General features: G+C 46.8%; 2 protein-coding genes across 7 annotated transcripts; both read left to right on the top strand.

Annotated features, from left to right (window-relative positions):
• The first annotated feature begins 462 nt into the window (after positions 1–462).
• Positions 463–6979, top strand: LOC147035554 (uncharacterized). Of its 2 annotated transcripts, none has more exons than XM_085899644.1 (2): positions 463–651; positions 5404–6979. In XM_085899644.1, the coding sequence occupies exons 1-2, from the start codon at positions 493–495 to the stop codon at positions 6028–6030; spliced, it is 786 nt and encodes a 261-aa protein (XP_085755770.1). In that variant the 5' UTR covers positions 463–492; the 3' UTR covers positions 6031–6979. The 2 variants fall into 2 exon arrangements, with proteins under 2 accessions (XP_085755770.1, XP_085755762.1); XM_085899636.1 differs by having other exon boundaries at positions 465–681.
• A 2315-nt stretch (positions 6980–9294) lies between these two features.
• Positions 9295–15308, top strand: LOC147035553 (uncharacterized). Of its 5 annotated transcripts, none has more exons than XR_015062720.1 (4): positions 9328–9460; positions 9651–9927; positions 11197–14283; positions 14576–15308. XR_015062720.1 is itself a non-coding variant. In XM_085899593.1 (3 exons), the coding sequence occupies exon 3, from the start codon at positions 11289–11291 to the stop codon at positions 12912–12914; it is 1626 nt and encodes a 541-aa protein (XP_085755719.1). In that variant the 5' UTR covers positions 9295–9450; positions 9651–9927; positions 11197–11288; the 3' UTR covers positions 12915–15308. The 5 variants fall into 5 exon arrangements, 3 of the variants coding, with proteins under 3 accessions (XP_085755719.1, XP_085755715.1, XP_085755730.1); XR_015062718.1 differs by having other exon boundaries at positions 11197–14484; XM_085899593.1 differs by having other exon boundaries at positions 9295–9450; positions 11197–15308.
• The last annotated feature ends 4909 nt before the right edge of the window (positions 15309–20217 follow it).

Below are 20217 nucleotides of genomic sequence, written 5' to 3'. Positions count from 1 at the left end.
GTTTATGTAGCACAGTTTAGATGGGCCAAATGTCCTTCTCCCGCGTGAAGGATCCTCGCGTGTAATTATTTAATCTCTCGTCTGCAGCACAAAGCGCGCTGTTCTGAAGGGCAGAAAAAACCGATCTGGGCGTTTGGAGCCGAAAATAGAGATCATCGTCCGCAGCCTGTTGTCGGCTTTGTGGTTCGGGCGGCGGCTTGGGATCCTCGGGTCCCGAGTTCGAGCTCCGTCGGCCACTGAATTAACACCAGGTGGGGTTGACTCAGCCTGTCATCCTTCCGAGGTCGGCGAAATGAGCACCAGTATCCTGGTAATAGGGGCACTGCATCAGCAGCAGAGCCGCACCTCAAACAATGACGCAACCAGCAGCCAAAAAACGGCGACACATGATGGGAACTTCCACGTTCCACGGACAAAATGGAAGTACGTAATGACGTCACTCCGTAACCAACACGCAGACGCAACGCAAACGTGCTTTGCCACGCCCACAAAATGGCGGACGATATTCTCCCCATGACGTCAGTTTTCGTGCTGCTCAACGTGTGGAGAATGACTTTAATGGGGAAACTCGAGGACAAAGATAAGAGGCTGAAGTTGCAGGAAATGCGTCGAAAAGAGCAACGTCTCCGGTTGAAGCAGCGACGGCTTCAGGTGCGAGGAGGCAAAAGAAGACGCCATCAGGTCCACAACACATTCTCTTCCCCCATTCATTTACCTCCCCGTCCGCTTCGTGTTCTCAGGATAAAATTCATCGATTTTTAACCTTTGTACGTGTCCTGACCCATTTTTTAACCTTTGTACGTGTCCTGACCCATTTTAACGGACGTAATAAATAAATGGAGAGAAAACTGAAGACATTAACCACTGGAACAGATATTTTGTTGCAGTTGTTTTTTGTTTTTTTGAAATCTCTTGTGAATAATGTCCGTCATACTTGGATCATGACGTCATTCCCTTCACCAGCCAAGGCTGCACCGAGGTTATGTTTTCACCAAGCTGTTTGTCTGCGAACAGGAGATCTCAAAAAGTTGTGGACGAGTGATGACAAAACTGGTCGGATGAGTTGGCTCGGTGACAAGAACAAGCGGGTTCCATTTTGGTTCAGGTTCAGATGTGGGAATCTCAATGAGGATGTAAGATGAAGTGAAACGCATCAAAAAAAAAAGAATGTTTTTGACTAGCCAGGAGGCGACGATGGTTCGTGCGCATTATTGAGGAAGCCCGACCGTAAGAACCTATCTCTTCCGTCAAAATTGACCGAATAAAATCGGATTTGTTTTTATATGTTGTACGTATGACATTACGCACAGCTTCTAGGAAATGAAATTGCGAGAAAAAAAATCGAGAGAAAAATAAATAAATAAAAAGTTAAAGTGGGCGTGGGACGCCCCTCATACAAAAAGACACAACTAGGCCATGATATCTAGCTTGTGTCCAAGTTTCATCAAGATCGCATCAAACGTCACGGAGCTATGCTCTGGAGAGAGTCACAGACAGACAGACAAGCCGGTAGGCGGACATGGGTAGTCGCCTACCCAATAGAACCTGACGCGATGGGCCCGTTCGATGGGGAATGACCTGAGGATTAAGCGCAAGAAAATTCATGATTCTAGCTTCAAGGGTTAATGCTGCAGATTGTTTTTTCGTTAAAATACCCCCACATTTAGAGGTTTTTCGGCCGTTGCTAGGCAACGGAGGGGTCCATAGTAACGGTTCTTTCTCACACATAACTAGGACATACCATGAACCTACCATACCAGTTTCATGTATATCTGACTCATAGTCTCTGAGATATAACGAACGTCGTTTTTTTTTATTGTTTTCGACCAGGGTTCATTCAAAGTCTATCTTCTCCGACAGTTTTCAGAAGATCCGGCTGGAAATTTTTGACAAAGAGGTTGATTATAGTGCGCATAAAAGCCTGGAAGCCGATTTTTGATTTTCGAAAAAATAATTTTTTAATGATTTTTCAAAAAATTGAAAGTCCCGTTGCTAGGCAACGGGTGGTTGCTTAGCAACGAAACTCAAACGCGCACACTCCCAGCCCATATGGCACCTGTTCGCCAAGTTTCATCGAAATTGGTTTGCTGCTTTGTGCTGTGGAGCCTCGTGTTGCAGACACAGACACACACACACACACAGACACAGACACAGACACAGACACAGACACACACAGACACGGAAAACCCGACAATAACGGTAGAAAAAAAAAATCTCAAAAAATTTTTTTTTTCAGATTTTTTTTTCTCGACTCGATCGACTACCCAACAGACAGACAGATGCAACAGAAATAGTGGTCACTGCTGGTGCCCGCAAACCAATAATGCAGTGTTGTGTAGAGCTCACAGGATGACCGAGAGGTATACACACTTGCCTCTAAACTGCCAAGCCGAGGTTTGAATCCTGACCCAGCTTTAAACTGTCATGACTTTTATAACTTGCAGTGATGTTGGCTTCATGGTTAAGGTGGTGGGCTTGGTTGGGATCCGAGTTGGCCGCTGAATTAAAAATACACCAGGAGGTTGACTCAGCCTTTCATAGTTCCGAGGTCGGCAAAATGAGCACCAGTGTACTGGTAAGGGGGACACTGCATCAGCGGCATAGCCACGTCCCAATCGATGATGCAACCCGCAGCCACAGGCTGCACTCGATAGAGAGAGAGAGAGAGAGAGAGAGAGAGAGAGAGAGAGAGAGAGAGAGACAGAGACAGAGACAGAGACAGAGACAGAGACAGAGACAGAGACAGAGACAGAGACAGAGACAGAGACAGAGACAGAGACAGAGACAGAGACAGAGACAGAGACAGAGACAGAGACAGAGACAGAGACAGAGACAGAGACAGAGACAGACAAGGAGACTGACTGCTTAGGCAGCACCGACTTGCTGCACAGAGTATGGTCCCAATAGATGGATGGATTAAGCTCCCATTCCTGCATCTTCTTCTTAAATCCCAGAATGACAGGCTTTCAAAACAGGCATCTTTATTACCTTCGTATTCTGCGAAAGGTGATGTTTTGGTCGCTGTGTATTTATTTATTTGTGAATACGTGTGTTTTTTTGTTATTCGCATAACTCAGAAAGTATTAAACCGAATTGCATGAAAATTGGTGGGATGATTCGTGATTATCCAAGGACGATTTGATTAGATTTTGGGAGCGATCGGGTCAAAGGTCAAGGTCAAGGTCATGAAAAGGTCAAAAACAAATTTTCGAGCATAACTTCCTTCATAAGACAGTTATCGACATACAACCACCGCCATATTGTTCCATGACGAAATACCTTTCGGGTACGTAGTCAGATTTGACGTGACATCATCATCAGAAGTGCGTCAAAATGACGTCACAAGATGACGTAAATATTCAATTTTCGACCTCATCAGTTTTGATTATACCGTTTTGTAGGACTTACCTAAAGGACGTCACACACCAAATTTGACGTCGTTCGGACTGACCGTTATGACGTCATTGACGTTTGAACATAACGTTTTTCAATTGTGGCTAAAATGTCCTGATATTTTATATTCAAATATCCATGTAATTTGTAAAGGAAATTGTCCCAAATCCAGGCATTATGATCAGTACCAAAATATCTGTTTATTTATGAACAGGTTTTGCAAATTAACTCGATGGTCAAGGTCACACTCAAGGTCAAAATATACTTGTAGGCATAACTTCAGATCTAATAGAGCTATTGACATGAAACCAACGTTATTAAAATGTTCCGTGAAATAAGAGCTTTCAGGATGGTAGTCTGCGATTGGTAGTGACGTCATTGGAAGTGCGTCAAAATGACGTCACAAGATGACGTCATTTTAAAACTTTCGATTTTTTTCAGTGTTTATCATTCCATTTTGTTGGACTGCACTCAATGACGTCTAACACCAAATTTGACGTCCATCGGACTGATGGTTGTGACGTCATGGACGTTTTTAAATGACGTTTTTCAAATGTGCCCGGAAAAAAGTAGCGGCGGCGAAGGTATGCGCTCTACCGAGTGCCCGTTCTAGTTCTTCTTCTTGTGATCCATTCACGCCCGACGACGTACGGAGCTCCTTGACTTTAAAGTAGGACAAAATGGCCGGCTTCGTAAATTTATTCAAAAATCTTCGTCTCCGGACCCAACAGTCAGAAGGCTGCCAAATTTGAGTTGCAACATTGGGCCAAGGTAGGGATGTTAAATTGCGGAGTTCATGCCGATCACTTGACCAGAAGTGTGTCAAAATGGCCGACTTAGTCAATTTTTGGGAAAATCACTTAAATTCCTTTAAAAAATTTTCTTCTCCAGAAACACCTGTCCGAATGCTACCAAATTTTGGTTACAACACGAAGACAGGGTCCTCGCGTGGAATTGCGGAGGCTGTGCTGATCACGTGACCGGAAGTGCGTCAAAATGGCAGTCGCGTAAATTCCTTCCCTAACCTTTTTCAGACCCACCAATCAGAATGCTACCAAATTTGCATGGCAACATTAGGCCAGGGTAGGGATGTCAAATTGCGGAAGTCAGGCCGATCACGTGACTGGAAGTGTTTCAAAATGGCCGACTTGGTCAAGTTTTTGGAAAATCGTGCCAATTCCTTGCAAAATCTTTTTCTCTCGAGTCCAGAGCCACCAGTTAGAATGCCACCAAATTTGGGTTGCAACATTAGGCCAGGGAAGGGATCTTAATTAAATTGCAGAAGTCATGCCAATCACATGACCAGAAGTGTGTCAAAATGGCAGACTTGGTCAACTTGTGGGAAAATCGTGTAAATTCCTCCAAAAGCCTTCCTTTTCAGACCGACTCGTCACAATGCTACTAAATTTGGGTTCCAACATTAGGCCAGGGCCTACATTAGCCACAGGTCCAGTGGTCCTATTTTAACGATGTGTTATCATTGTCCTTCCATTTCCATCTTCTCACTTTGATATCCTCCATTATATTTCTCATTCCTGTTAATCTCGCTTCCCCTTTCTTGCTGGTCTTGTCTGGCCAGAAGAGTCGTAGGATTTTCTTGCGACAGCTGTAGATGAGACTCCACTTTGTATGATCCCTTTCGTGACTTTTGAGGTCTCATCCATCGAGAATCACTGATTTTTACATTACACGTCCTATCAAAAAATCCTTTGCCTTGTTCTTCTGCTCTATGTCTTTGGTTTCCATATTTCTCTCGTCACAATGCACCGATTACTTTTTTGTATTCTTTGTAAAATATGCGTTTCCCCCTCCAGTCGTGTGGACCATCGATTCTAAATGTGTGAATTGGTGAAATAAATGAAATTTGTGTTTAATTCAACTCCTGGGTGTTACTGTTTGGAAACCTTGATGGTTGGTATGAATCTACATCTTTATTTATTTATTTTAACTTGTTACAAAATGCAACAAAGCATCGATGTTTCCATTCTTTACCCATGATGTGTTTTACAGTGCATGAAGATTCTCATGCAAGCATCAAACGCATTCCTATGGAAACGCATCGCATCGAGTGATTGGTGGGATCAAGCGGCCTGCACCTTCACAACCGCCCAGTGGATCCAGAACTTCAGGATGTCCCGAGAGACATTCGACTACATTTGCCACCAACTCACGCCGACACTCCAAAGGACCGACACGAATTATCGATCATGCGTGCCCGTCAGGAAGAGGGTCGCGGTCGCCATTTGGAAGCTGGCGACCAACGCAGATTACCGAAGAATCGGGCACCTCTTTTGGGTCGGGCGTTCGACCGCATGTGAAATCACAAAACAGTTTTGCTCAGCTGCCATTGCGATCCTGTTGCCCCAGCACATCGCAATCCCTGACCCTGATGAATGCGCTCAAATGGCGGCGTATTTCGAACGACGTTGGTCGTTGCCAAAGTGCATCGGCGCAATTGACAGCACACACATCCCGATAATCGCACCCCAGGAATACCATCAAGATTACTTGAACAGGAAAGGCTGGCATTCCGTTTTACTTCAAGCTGTGGTCAATGGCAAATGCCTTTTTTGGGAGCTGTATGCTGGATTTCCGGGGAGTGTGCACGATGGGCATTATGGGCTAAATGGGGATTAAATGGGCATTATGGCACTCTAAGTTATGGGCATTGGCATCCACCGGTCATTTGTTTCCAAAGCACTCAAAAACTATCGCCGGCCAGGAGGTCAGCTACTATATCGTTGGGGATTCGGCCTATCCACTTCAGCGATGGCTCATGAAGCCTTTCCCCGAATCGGGTTCACTCGATGACAACCGGCGGCAATACAACTATACAGTAAATCGTGCAAGATCCCCGGTGGAGGAAGCATTTGTGAGGCTTAAAGGCAGATGGAGATGCCTGAACAAGAGGAATGATTGTAATTTGGATTTGGTGATACGGATGATCGCAATGCGTGCGTTTTGCACAATCTTTGTGAAGAGCATCGCGATCATTTCGACGAACAATGCTTGGTGCCACAGTTTCCCCAGCCGATGCAAGTATTGCGACGGAGAGGCTCAAAGGAAGGTGATAACATTCGGCATGCACTTGTTGAATATTTAAATGTATGACTTTTCCACCAATAATATCTCGAAGCCATTGGCTTCTTCGTCTTCGTCATATGCAGCGCAAGGCTGCAGGGTAGCATCATTGGCTGAGGGCACGGCTGTGCCGCTCAAGCAATGCCCTCTACTGGTTATGGCAGGAATTTGTAATTTGCTCATGGTGCCAGCGATAGCTCGCCTCCTCTTGGCGAAGGACTGCGTGGGATCTTTAACGTCCGCCAACTAATATCGGCAGATAGGACGCCCAGTTTAACATCCTTCCAAGGGGTGGCACACACATCGATGAATCGCCCTGCCTGTGAAATACTAGGATTACAGTTTATAGCCGGGTCAGGATTTGAACCCAGGCTCAACAGCTTTGAGGCGAATATGCGTACCTCTAGGTACATCCTGCCAGCCCATGAAGCATTAGCTGCTTTGTCCTGATCTTGTATTCTCAGAAAACAATGATATTTGCAATAAAAGCATTTGAAAGCTCTCAGGCTTTATTTATTTTGGTTTTATAAACCAAAACCACTCACCATGTATCGTCTGTCATCAATCATCGTTTTGTTTTATTATTTTTAATGTGCTGAATGAATATTTCAATTGTAGCTACAAGTTGCTTATTTTATGGATTTTGTCCTGCTCATCACACTTCTGCTTCTTTATACAAGGTTGAGGCTTGTGGAGGAGTTAGAACACAGAAGGGATCAGGACTCAACAAAAGGAACAGCAGAAAGAGAGGGGGAAACCACCAACAGCAGGGTTGAGGGACAAAATATAGGGAGACTTGGACAAATAAGGGATGTGGTGAAGAATGAGAGGTGGAGAGGACGCACGGGGTGGACAAGACGGATACAGCCGCAAACTGTCAGGAAGGAAAAACTGGAAAGTTGGAAGAAGAGATGATCATGGCTTTGGTTTGGGGATGATCTGAGATGGTGGTGAACAGCTGTCTTGAAGACCTGGAGGGAAGAATGAGATTGAAGAGGATGTGGAAGCTGGTTCCACGAGTGGGGGGAGGGGGGGGGGAAACGAATTTTCTTCCTTTCATCTCTACTTCTCACATTGTCACCCTCACTCCTCTGCTTGTCATTGCTACTCATCACACCTCTGCTTCTCCATGCACTTCACACTTCTGCCTCTCCTTACACCTCTGCTTTACCTCCTCCTACCTTTGTTTCCGCTCATCAAACCACCGCTTCTCATCCTCGCACATCGTAGCCTTCCAGAATAACTGGGTTTGTTTGTTTTGTTCTTTTTCCCAATTAAGCTGTTTCTGTTACATTTACATGATTTTCATGGTAACTTTGGCCATTTTGAGGTTTTATTTTTCTTGTTAAAAAAAAGCAGATGCAGTCAGGTAACAATAAACAGGTGTGAAGCTGTGTGTGTGTGTGTGTGTGTGTGTGTGTGTGTGTGTGTGTGTGTGTGTGTGTGTGTGTGTGTGTGTGTGTGTGTGTGTGTGTGTGTGTGTGTGTGTGTGTGTGTGTGTGTGTGGTTGTTATCTCCCTCTGCAGGTTTCAGGAGGTGGAACAGCCCTCCCAGGTCTCAAAGTATGCACCTTCATGTGTGTGTATGTATGTGCGTGTGTGTGCACATGTATGTGTGTGTGTATGTATATGTATGTGTATGTGTGTGTGCATGTATGTGTGTGTGTGTATGTATATGTATGTGTATGTGTGTGTGCATGTATGTGTGTGTGCACATGTATGTGTGTGTATGTATGTGTGTGTATGTATGTATATATGTCTGTGTGTGTATGTATGTGTGTGTATATGTATGTATGTGTGTGTGTGTGTATGTATGTGTTTGTATGTATGTATATGTGTGTGTGTGTGTGTGTGTGTGTGTGTGTATGTGTGTATGTATGTATATATGTGTGTGTGTGTGTGTGTGTGTGTATGTGTGTATGTATGTATATATGTGTGTGTGTGTGTGTGTATGTATGTATATATGTGTGTATGTGTGTGTGTTTGGTTGTTATCTCCCTCTGCAGGTTTCAGAAGGTGGAACAGAGCCCTCCCAGGTCTCAAAGTATGCACCTTCATGTGTGTGTGTGTATGTATGTATGTGTGTGTACGTGTATATGTTTGTGTGTGTGTGTATATGTGTACATGTATTACTGTATATGTTTGTGTGTGTACGTGTATATGTTTATGTGTGTACGTGTATATGTTTGTGTGTGTACGTGTATATGTTTGTGTGTGTACGTGTATATGTTTGTGTGTGTACGTGTATATGTTTGTGTGTGTACGTGTATATGTTTGTGTGTGTACGTGTATATGTTTGTGTGTGTACGTGTATATGTTTGTGTGTGTACGTGTATATGTGTGTGTACGTGTATATGTGTGTGTGTGTGTGTGTGTGTATATGTGTACGTGTACATGTTTGTGTGTGTGTATGTGTGTGAAGGTCTGTATACACTGTATAAGTGTGTACGTGCAAAGTTGCTGGCAATCTCCACACGTGGGTGGGTTTCAGGAGATGGAACGGAGGCCTACCAGGTATCCAAGTGTCCGTGTGTGTCGATGGTCGTGTGTACGTGTGTACGTGTCGGTGGAAGGTTAATTAACAACACGACGTGAGACTTGACTCGGTGTGGAATCTCCCAAAACGGGAACAGCTGAGGAGGTGCCAGTTCTTTCGCGACCATCTTCCACATAGCACTAACCTCACCACGAAGTCCGCTCATTCCGTGTATTTAAAGTTCCCGTGAAAGAACGAGGTACAAGAAACCCGTTCATGAGAGGAGTTCGTGGCCTACGTCCTCCTCGCATTGGACAAATGCAGCCGAGCAGGGGGAAAGGGCTGCTTGGGCGACTCAACTGATTGGCTGCTCTTGCTGCGTGGATGTCTGATTGGCTGTTTGTGTTGTGGTGTTGTCTGATTGGCTGCAGGTGACGTCTGTCCATTTGATTGCGGTTTTGAGGCCTCGTCGAACCAGCCTCATCCTGATGGTGTTTACAGGTGTGCACACGTACGTACCGGTACTCACATACATACATGTACTATATCAGTAGTTTTGTAAGTATTTTTTGGGGGTGCACCCAATGTTTTACCCAAGCATCGCGCACACATGTTGTATGCCGTGGTAGAGTTAGCAAGATGGCTCAGGGGTGGCAGACTCACCGATTTGTTGTCTCATTGTCACTGCTGGTGTATTGCAGACAGGGCGTTGCATCACTGACTTCTTCCTTCTGCATGGATTTTAATCTGGGTGAACTGTTTACTGAGCAAAACCTCGTGGACATTGAAGATGCCGTGCGATCTTTCGCAAGAGTAGGCCATTGTGTGCCTGCACTCTGATGAGCCGAAACAATTACTGTCAAGAGCAACACCCAGTGGGTGGATTGGCAACCCGTCCAGGATTGGTTTCGAGCCAGCAACTTCCCCGTCGGAGGGGTGAAGAATGCTGTTTTTTTTTGATATCACCCTGCAAAGCAGGTACAGTCTGATGCAAATTGTTTCTGAAATTTTTTTTTCATCTTTATCCCCATGCTTTAAAAAAAAAAATAGGGGCAATACCCCTGGGAGAACCGGGGAACCACCGGTTGGCATAGATGACCCACAGAATGTAAACAAGTTGCATCTAAATTGGGTGAATTCCTTTTGAGAAGTCAAAAGTAGTGATCCTGGAATTGTAATGATCCTTGACCTTTAAATTGACCTACATACTTAATTTATTTTTTTTCGCTCATACGAGCCTCGACAAGGTATACCAAAAAAATAAAAAATGCACATTTTTTTTCATGGGATTTGCAAGACATCAGGAGGCCTTGGTCCTCTTTAGTTCCACAAAATTTGGTGAAAATAGCACGATTAGTTTTATCACGGGTGGGGGAAGGTTGTGATCAAGTTTCATCGAAATTGTGTGTAGCTTCATACCTTTTTTGGGGGGTGGGGGTAATACCTGGACCCACTCTGACCCCCTTATTTCGTTACACTCGGATATTTTTTTGAATTCCGTGAACAAACTTTAATCCATCACTGTTGGTGAAGGTTGTGGTCAAGTTTCATCAAAATTGTGTGTGTAGTTTCGGAGAAGATCCGATTGGTTACTGACTGACTGAGTGACTGACAGACACAGCGTGATGCTAATACGTCACCTGAACTTTGTTCCAGGTGAGCAAAAAACTGGGGGGGGGATGTATTGTAACCGGTTCAATCCATCTCTCTATCCGTCCATCAATCACGTGATCTCTTCCTAAACGGTTGTGCAGAAATTCACCAAACTTGGTAGTTATGATCACATGGCAAAAAGGTGTGAGAGCAGTATCATTTTTGGGTCCATCCCCTGGGATTGGGGTCAAAAGGTCAAACACCAAAAAAAAATGCATTTAACGGGCACATTTTGAAAACTTTTTTGGTGAAACTTTGTATATGCAATCAATAGTGGGGGGCGTATTATGTAACGATTTTTTTTTGATTTGACCCCCGGTTCAAGCCCCATGGCGGTATAGATTTTGGGTTTTAGGGGTCAAAACGGGGGAAAATTTTTTTTTTAATTCAAAATTTGATGTTGGGTCGTTCCTGGTGGAGCGTTTTTCTTTATCAACTTTGCATTAGGTGGGAAGCGTGGGGATTTGTGATGGTGCGCCATGCATTTCATTTTAGTCGTTTGAACTAATTGTTGAGTAAATATCTCTTCCTTCCATGAATTTTCTTTTAAAACAGGAATGATTGCTTCTGTTTCTTTTTATTTCCCTCTTACAGATCAAATTTTGGGCTTTTGAGATATAATTGCAACAGCTGCGTGGTGGTTGGTGCCATAGAAAGTTGAATGCGTGAGGTGGTTGGAAAATCTAATGGAGAAGGTGGATAATGAAAGTGATGAATATGCAGTGGAAGAGGAGACAGAGTGGAAAATGTGGAAGAACGTGGGTGAAATGAAGCAGGAAAGAGCAGATTTTGAGCCACAAAATGTATTTAATACCAAGGCTCCAGAAGAGGAAACCCATAATCCATCAGACGGGAAGGCTATGGAAAGAAGTATCAGGAATGATGGATGTAATGGCGATGCATTTGGTGCACAAGGTTCTTTATGGCATTGCCCGGCTGCCCGATTTACAAAAATGATTGTGCTGCCAGGATGGGGGCTGGAACGCCCAAGGGAGGGATCAATGTGCCATTTGAGGGTGTGGTTCATGAATGGAGATGAGGTCGGTCCAGTACCTGGCCCACCTTATCAGTTGGGCGGTTGGCGTTGGGCAACCATCGGTGAGGCGGATTCAGACGTAGCAGTGGTGTTTGAGAGCTGTTTAGAAAGTATGCGGAAGGGAGAGCGCTGTGTGATTGGCCTGATGAAGAATGCTGGTGGCTGGCACGGTTGGCAGGTGAATATCCAGGGAGAAGATGAATTGAAGTGTGAAAAAAGCAGAGGTAGCAGTGGTGGTGCAGCTTCACAAGTGGTTAGAGAGGAGAGAGAAACAAAACAGCGAATGCATGATGATGAGGTTGATGATTATGAGGAAGCAGTGCAACAGATAATAGGAGTGGAGGAGATGAAGATTATCCAGTCAAAGATTCCAAAAGCAGAACTTTTCTTCGTTCTTGAGCTCCGTACGTTCCTCCCAGCAGCTGAACCTTGGGCAGCCAGTACGAAAGAGTGTCTAGAAAGAGCACGGAAGCACAGGAGTCAAGGTGTGAAGCTGTTTGGGGCTGGTGCACCACGTGATGCAGCACGTCGGTTTGGACGTGCCATTCGACTGCTAGTTTGTACACGAGTTAAAAAGTCCAAAAAGGAGCAGCAGAAAGCAAAGAGCAGCAAGTGTGAAATGGAGGAAGGGAGTGTGGTGGAGAAGGGTGAAGGAACAAAAACAGAGTATAGGAAGAAAGATTCAAGTGGAAAGGTCGATATTTTGAGTGAGAATATAGAAAGGAATGAAATGGGAATGGGAATTGACATTGAAAGGAAAGGGATAGGCACCAAGAACGAGACGTTGGCAGAGTTGCAGCAGGAGCTGAGTGAAGAAATGAAAAAGAAGGTTGTTCAGAAGGAAAATAGTGTGGATGGCAAGGAGCAGGAAGATCAGAATGAAGGAGAAAGCGAAGAGCAGGATCTTAAGGAAATAAAAATCAGATCAGCAGAAGAAAGTGAACAAGATCAGTTGGAAGGTGAAGTTGATGAAGAGCTTGCATCGTTGTATGCCAACCTTGCAGCCTGCCATTTGTCACTTGGGTGTTTCCGATTGGCCGAAAGAAGCTGCAACCTGGCGCTTTCGCTGCGTCCCGAACTCCTGAAAGCACTTTATCGGAGAGGACGAGCACGCCTTGAGAGAGGAGACTTGCAAGCTGCTCGAGAAGACCTGGAGAGGGTGCTCGTGCTCGAGCCGTGTTGTTCCGCAACAAAACGGATGCTTGCTCTCCTGCGAGAGCGGGAGAAAGCTGAGGCCAGGAAGATGGGCCAGGCTTTACGCAAGATGTTTTCATGAAACTTTTGGTAACTCGCAGTGGAAACTTCGCTTGAGCATCGGAGAGATAAAGTAAAGCTTGTTTTGGAACCAAGGGATTTCTGGTGAGAATGACCTCTTGACCAATTCAAATAGCATAACGACACTCAGATAAAGATGGTGATTTGTGTGCTATTGGAACAAGTGTTAATTATTTATTGAATGGCATATAAACGTTGATCTCATTTTGTACCTTTTATGAGTGAAAGGTCGATGACGGATGCAATCTTTATCGTGAGGAAGATTCAACAAGTACTGAGCAACAAAAAACAAGTTATACCACATGTTTGTAGATGCTGAGAAGGCATACAATGGAGTCCCAATGGCAGTCTTTCATTCTGTCTGTCGGTCTATTATCGAGGAAGAAGTTAATCTTTGCAATTGAATGTAATATTTTGAACACTGGAGATCACGAAAAAGCTTGTTTGCATTTCCAAAAAGCTGGAGTTTAGTAATGCTTTGGTTCTGAATTTGGAAATATTGGACAAGGTATTGTCCCGCGTGCACATGTGCAGTGGGGTAAAGTGATTGCTTCAGTCCGTCTGGCAGTCAAAAAAAAGAAAATCATTACAAACAGGAAACTTTTTGTTTTTAGGGACATTATAAAGGACACAAACAGGCATGAATAACAAATGTAACATATTGTTGTGGTTGAGGAAATTCGCAAACCACCATTCAGGTCCCGTAGGTGAGATATCTCTGTAAGTATATGTGTAGTTAGCCCCAAACCCGTTGTTTAGAGGGAATAAATATCATTCATTCGGGCTGCGACCCTTAAAGGTAGCCGTTTTTCTGTTCTATCTTTATTTTGAGCCAACCACGTCTCAACCGCCATCACACAACAACCACCAACCGCAACGCCGCTTCACAACAACAACAACGCCAACAGCCACGACCTTTACCGTCACAACTCGCTCTCGCAACCATCGCATCACCGCCATTCCAAGCGTCACCGTGGCCAGGGACCACCACAATATACCCTCCACCACCTTCACCTCACCTCCTTCTGCCGCCATTCCCGCACCGCTTGTGGGCACCGATCCTGGACTCATACAGGGCGCGCGCCGAGCAGCGGGTGCGAAAAGCGGCCTTTCTGGGGAAGTCGGATCAGGAATGATTCACGCCCACTTCTGTTCCTTCCTATCAGCGAGCGCGGGGCGATTTGGCCCCGCCTCCAGGCGCGTCGGAGTAGAATCGATATATGCAAATTCGAGGATCAGGAATGATTCACGCCCACTTTTCCTCCGTCCAATGGGCGAGCGTGGCTCCGCCCCCGAGCCGATCCTGATCCGAAAATCTGCATATGGTTTCTCCTGCTGACTATAAAGCGCCGAGCGCGGGGCGAATCGAGGTAGAGAAGAGTTTGTTTCGGGCTCGAGGAGAGAAGAGTTTCTGTTTCGGGCTCGAGGAGAGAAGAGTTTCTGTTTCGGGCTCGAGGAGAGAAGAGTTTCTGTTTCGGGCTCGAGGAGAGAAGAGTTTCTGTTTCGGGCTCGAGGAGAGAAGAGTTTCTGTTTCGGGCTCGAGGAGAGAAGAGTTTCTGTTTCGGGCTCGAGTTGGAGAAGAGTTTCTGTTTCGGGCTCGAGTGAGAGAAGAGTTTCTGTTTCGGGCTCGAGTTGGAGAAGAGTTTCTGCTTCGGGCTCGAGAGAGAGAAGAGTTTCTGTTTCGGGCTCGAGTTGGAGAAGAGTTTCTGTTTCGGGCTCGAGTTGGAGTAGAGAGTTTCTGTTTCGGGTTCAGGCGCGTTGTGGCGGCGGCGAAGTGTGGCAGCAGCAGTCAAGACGGGTCTGGAGGAGAGTCGGTCTGTTCGGGTTCGGAGTCTGTCGGGGAGCTGCAGAGAGGAGAAGCCGGGAACGCGGTCGAGGGTGCAGTGGAGTCGCTCGTCGTGGGACCCAAGCAAGCCAGCTATCCTCTTTCCCCAGAGCATCAACAACCCCCCCTGTTTCCCCCCCGCGCTGAGATAGTGCGAAAAGGGGGGCCCCGTTCCCACCCCATTCCAGGCAGTGCCAGCGAGGCCCGCGGAGGAGCGCGGAGTCGGGGCGCCACCGCCATTTTGCGGCTCATCACCAAACGGGTAGGCTCGACGCGGTCTCGGCCCCAGGCCCATCTGCCCCCTTGTAGTTGAGGGTGGCCCCTTTTTCTTTTGATTTTGAGTATATGTGTTGTCGGCGCCGTCTGTAAAGTAAAACTGTGTAAGTGTTGCCGTGTGCTCGCGTAGTCGGTAGTAGATCTGCATTGTGTTTCTTTTGTTGTAATTGCTTTTGGTGCATAATTATTGTTTTTTTTTTTTCATTTGCTTTTGGTGCATAATTGTTGTAATTGTAATTGTATATGTGTGCTTTCCGTTTGCCGCGGAATAAATGTGAATTATGTTGAACTGTTTTTCCCGTTTCGCTTCGTCTTTTCTTTAATTGAATCTCCATCTTACTTCACGTAAAGGGTTGGTCGTGGGCTAAATACGCCCAATAATTAATCGGAACCGTCGAGGTTGATGATAACACCGCTCGGTTATCCCGATAGTACGGAACGGGTCGCTTAAAGTGGCCCGTGTCCGAAGTCGACCTGCGGCGAGGTGCGATCGCCCGGTCTACCCTCCGTGTGAGTACTTAGGTAGGTCGAATTTGGCGAGCAACCCTATCCCACGCGGGGGGCCAATTGGCACGATCGTGGTGAGGCCGAAAGGCCCACCCGTGACTAGTTCCTGGCGTTAGTCTGAGAGGGTCACGACGGAATTGTCCGTCCGGTGGGCGACGTGCCGCGATTTGAGTTACGTGGCCGCTCGCACGCCGGCGGGCGCGAATTCGCAACAATATTGTTACGGATCTGGAAACCATTTGCATTCAACATACAGGTCCCAAAAGTCAGTGATCCAGTTAAGTGCATGTGTAGTCAGATGCCTTTCCTTTTGTCTAGTGGGAGAATCAAAAATGTGCGTTGCGACTTCTTTTGGTTCGGTTATTAAATCTTTACATCTAACAACCAACAAGCCATCTGCATGACCCTTCGGCCCGTCACGATCCACCACCAACCGGCTGCACAACCAACGTACCTTTGCATCGTTGTACTGTTGCTCATCAAGTTTGACCCCCGCGTGGAAAGAGCGGTTGGGGTTTCCCGGCAGGGGTCAAAACCCCGCCCCGGAAAGGTGGGCCATAGGACCCTGTCCAATGAGGGGCGGACAGTGAGGTGTTTTTCGCCAAGAACCCGAACGACGACGAACGCACAGACTGCGCCAGACCCAGAACCGAACGCGCAGACCGCGCCTATAATTATACCCCCCTCTTCAGAGACGGGGGAGGGGCGCCTCCTCGCGATCCTCCCTCTCTCACTGGCTGGTTTTGGTGTGCAAGATCGCTCTTCGTCTCTCTCACTGGCCAAAACGGGCGGCAAGCTCCTTGATTGGCCCGGGAGCGTGGTGACGTCATACAGAGCTCTTTCCTCCTGTCGCGGGATCTGATTGGCCGGGCGACGGTCACCCCACTTGTTGCATGCCGATTGGTCGAGGACCGCCGAGTGGCTCCTCCTTGAACTCCGCCCATCATGATGTTGGCCAGATGGAGGTGAAGGAAGCGAAGTGAAGGTGAGGGTGATGCGGTGTGGTTGGCGTTGATGTTGGTGTAAAAATAAAAGAAAAACCCTAGCTATCAAAATAACTCCACAGCGCATGAACATTTAATTACCCATTAGACCAGGGACGGCACCCTAACTGGCAACACGTACTTACCGACACAACTGATCTGTCGGACCTGTATGTTGTGTGCTCATGGCTTTCAGATTCACAACAATATCTCCAAGACCTCTCTGAGTAAGGAAGAGTTTTTCACAGTGGTTGGGTCAGGCAGTTTTCGTTCACGGTGGCTGTGAGCAGACTGGTTCGTTCTTCACGGTAGCTGTTACGGGTAGACGAGTTCTGTGGACCCTGCCTATTCGCCACGCGAGCTCTGCCACGAGCCACGAGTCCCACACGTGCGACTGGGACCAAACCGACGACCTTTGGCAGGTGCCGCACTACAGAGCATGCTTTTCCTCCGATGACCAGGCACCCACCGAACTCTGACCCCCAGCTTGTCTCTCTTCACGGCTGTGAGGGTCAAATAAAGACTCTGGGGTTTCTTTTCTTTTTGTGCGTGTCTGCGTGTGGGCCCGTCTTTCAGTAGAACTGAGTAAGTGTTTTTGCTTGTTGTAAATATTTCCCTGCTTGCATATTCGTGCCAAGTCAAGCCTTTATCTTTATTTTACTGTTAATACATTTATTAGAAATGTTCCCAGTCTGTTTCTGTCCCTTCTTACATTGGTCTTGCATGGTCCAGGTCTGAGTATAAACGGGGTTTCATCCCCGGTAATCGGTCTATCATAGCTGGCACGGCTTTGGTAGTTTCCGCTCGGCTGCACCCGAACCGGAGTTGGTAGTCGGTAGTTGTAACTCCACCGCAGTCGGAAGTGACCTGGTTCGAGCAAGATGTGCTGAGGGCGTGGTTTCCCCGGTAGTCGAAATCACGTAGTTAATTAGGTAAATTGGTTTTAGATAGACCCTACGTGACGTGGTTGAGATATTGGCGTCCACGGTTGGTTCAGCGACCCGCCAGCTCACGGAATTATCCGGAGCGACGGATAACAATTCCGGGGAGTCTGGTGGGAGACGGCGTAACCTCCCCCACCGAGTGGTGGTTCTCGCCACCGACCCGCAATATTAAATAAGGTGGTGGAAAAAGTGTTTCCCAAATGCATCAATGGCCATAAACCTACGATTTGTTTTTATTTTTTATAATTTGATTTCAATTGAATCATATATTTTGAACACCAAAACATAAACCAACCTTGTTTGTAGTACTGTACTTCCAAAACACGGGCTGCGGTGAACCGGTTGAAACAGGGTAAAGCTCCAGGGATCTGTGGCATCCATGCTGAACTTCTCAAGGCTGGTGGAAATGCTGCACTCGTGTCGTTGCATGCAGTTTTGTGCTCTGCCTGGAACAAGCATCATCCCAACTGATTGGAAGAGGGGCCTTGTTGTCCCTCTCTGGAAAGGGAAGGGTGATCGCCAAGATTGCAACAACTACCGAGGGGTGACGCTGCTCTCAGTACCAGGCAAGGTCTTTGCTCGGATAATTCTTGATCGGGTTCGCCACCATCTGCTTGAGCACCAGCGTCCAGAGCAGTCAGGCTTTACACCAAAGAGGTCAACGATTGACCGTATCCTTGCTCTTCGTGTCCTCACCGAACGCAGACGAGAGTTTCGGCAGGGGTTGCTTGCAGCCTATGTTGATCTCTGTAAAGCGTTCAATTCAGTGAATCGGGATGCCCTCTGGAGGATTATTGGTCTTCGTGGGGTGACACCAAAACTGATCGATCTGATGTCTGAACTCAACTCTGGTACTGAGAGGGCTGTGAAGTGTGGTCGTACCATCTCCGACTTATTTCCAGTTGTTACTGGAGTTCGTCAGTGGTGTGTACTGGGCCCCACACTTTTCAGCACTTGTATGGACTGAATTTTAGGGAGGATGTCGGAAAGATTAAGCTGCGGTGCATCGTTTGGGAATGTCAAGATCTCGGACCTTGATTTCGCAGATGATGCAGTCATCTTTGCGGAGACTTTAGACATCCTCTTGGGGGCCCTCGAGGTGCTGAATGAAGAGTCGGAGCTGCTGGGATTACAGGTTTCTTGGGTCAAAACTAAGATCCAGGCTTTCAATGACATCTTGGATGCTGCTGTCCTGTCTGTGCCTGTTTGTGGTGAGGATGTTGAGGTCGTGGAGAGATTCACTTATTTTGGCAGTGATATTCATGTCTCTGCTGGCTGTGAGTCAGGGGTCAATAGACGTCTGGGTCGGGCCTGGGGAGACATGGATTCACTGGATCATGGGGTGTGGCGCTGCCAGTACCTGTGCGGGAGGACGAAAGTCCGAGTCTTCAGGTCTTTGGTGCTTCGTCTTGCCCTATGGATGCGAGACTTGGACTCTGACCAAGGATCTAAGATGGAGACTTAATTCCTTTGGTACCATGTCTCTTCGGAGAATCCTTGGCTATCACTGATCGGACTTTGTGTCCAACGAGCGGTTGCTGACAGACTCAAATGAGATTTGTTACCTGCATAGTCCGTGAGCGTCAGTTGCGGCTGTATGGACATGTGGCTCGTTTTCCTGACGCTGATCCTGCTCACCAGATTCTCTCAGCGAGGGAGTCTCGTGAGTGGAGGAGGCCAATGGGCCGACCACGTGCCTCGTGGTTGCAGCAGGTTGACTATCATCTCAAGGAGATGGGGATGGGCCTGGCATCTGTCTGGGGGAAGACCAGACGGAGGCCCCTGGAGTACCGGCAGAAAGTGGACGCAGCGACGCACTGTTCTGGCACATGCTCCCATACCTGACCTGACTTCCAAAAACCTTCAGTTTTGGCGTACGTTTAGTATTGTATGCCGTTTAGTTACAACAATTTATATAGCGTTCCATTACACACTCTCCATTCATTTATGAGGGTAGACTTCACAAGCAAAACTAAACAGCGGTTCATGTTCAACTTCAGTTTCAATCGGTGAACTGGCTGTAAAAGGCTGGATAAATACTGCGGCTGTCTGAAAGAAAAAAACAAATAACCATATGTATGGTGTATACCTTGTTCATGGGATGGAGTGATGTAGTCAGGCACTACTGTGCTGTGGACATGTAACGTACGAGAAAATCCTTTGGACGGGTTTCTCGGAGAATTCAACAAAGGTGACGTTTTATGTAGGAGGTAGCAAAACTAAAACTATATTCGTGGGATTGCACATTGTACACACACACACACACGTACACACACACACACACACACGTACACACACACACACACACATTCAACATCACACGTACGAACACTCACCCACTCTTCAAATTACATCAATGGAGATAAGCCACGTTACGTCATGTTTTGTCCATCTCCTCCCTCCTCTCTCTCTCTCCCGGTCTGCCACTTCCATCCCTTGGTGGTCGTATGGCAGCTTAGCTCACAGCTGCCGGGGTAGCTATCATTTCTTGAAGCACGACCGTCGCTGATGCAGTGCCCCTCAACCAGTACACACTGGAACTGGTACTCATTTTGCCAACCTTGGAAGGATGACGGGCTGAGTCAACCCCCTGGAGTATTAATTCAGCGGCCGACGGGGCTTGAACTCAGGACCATCGGATCCCAATCCACCACCCTAACGACTGAGCCAACACCAGGCTTTCCATCCCTTGGCACGGTTAAAGTACAGTGCTTTGGGGTGGTTTGTTGTGATGTTATTACAAAGATTCAAAAGGGGAATTTATTTTGG

Source organism: Eptatretus burgeri, chromosome 1 (assembly GCF_056783735.1).
Source record: "Eptatretus burgeri isolate ZD-2024b chromosome 1, Ebu_testis_v1, whole genome shotgun sequence".
Classification (NCBI taxonomy): domain Eukaryota; kingdom Metazoa; phylum Chordata; class Myxini; order Myxiniformes; family Myxinidae; genus Eptatretus; species Eptatretus burgeri.
The sequence above is the reverse complement of the archived record's forward strand: the minus strand, read 5'-3'. Positions and strand labels throughout refer to the sequence as shown.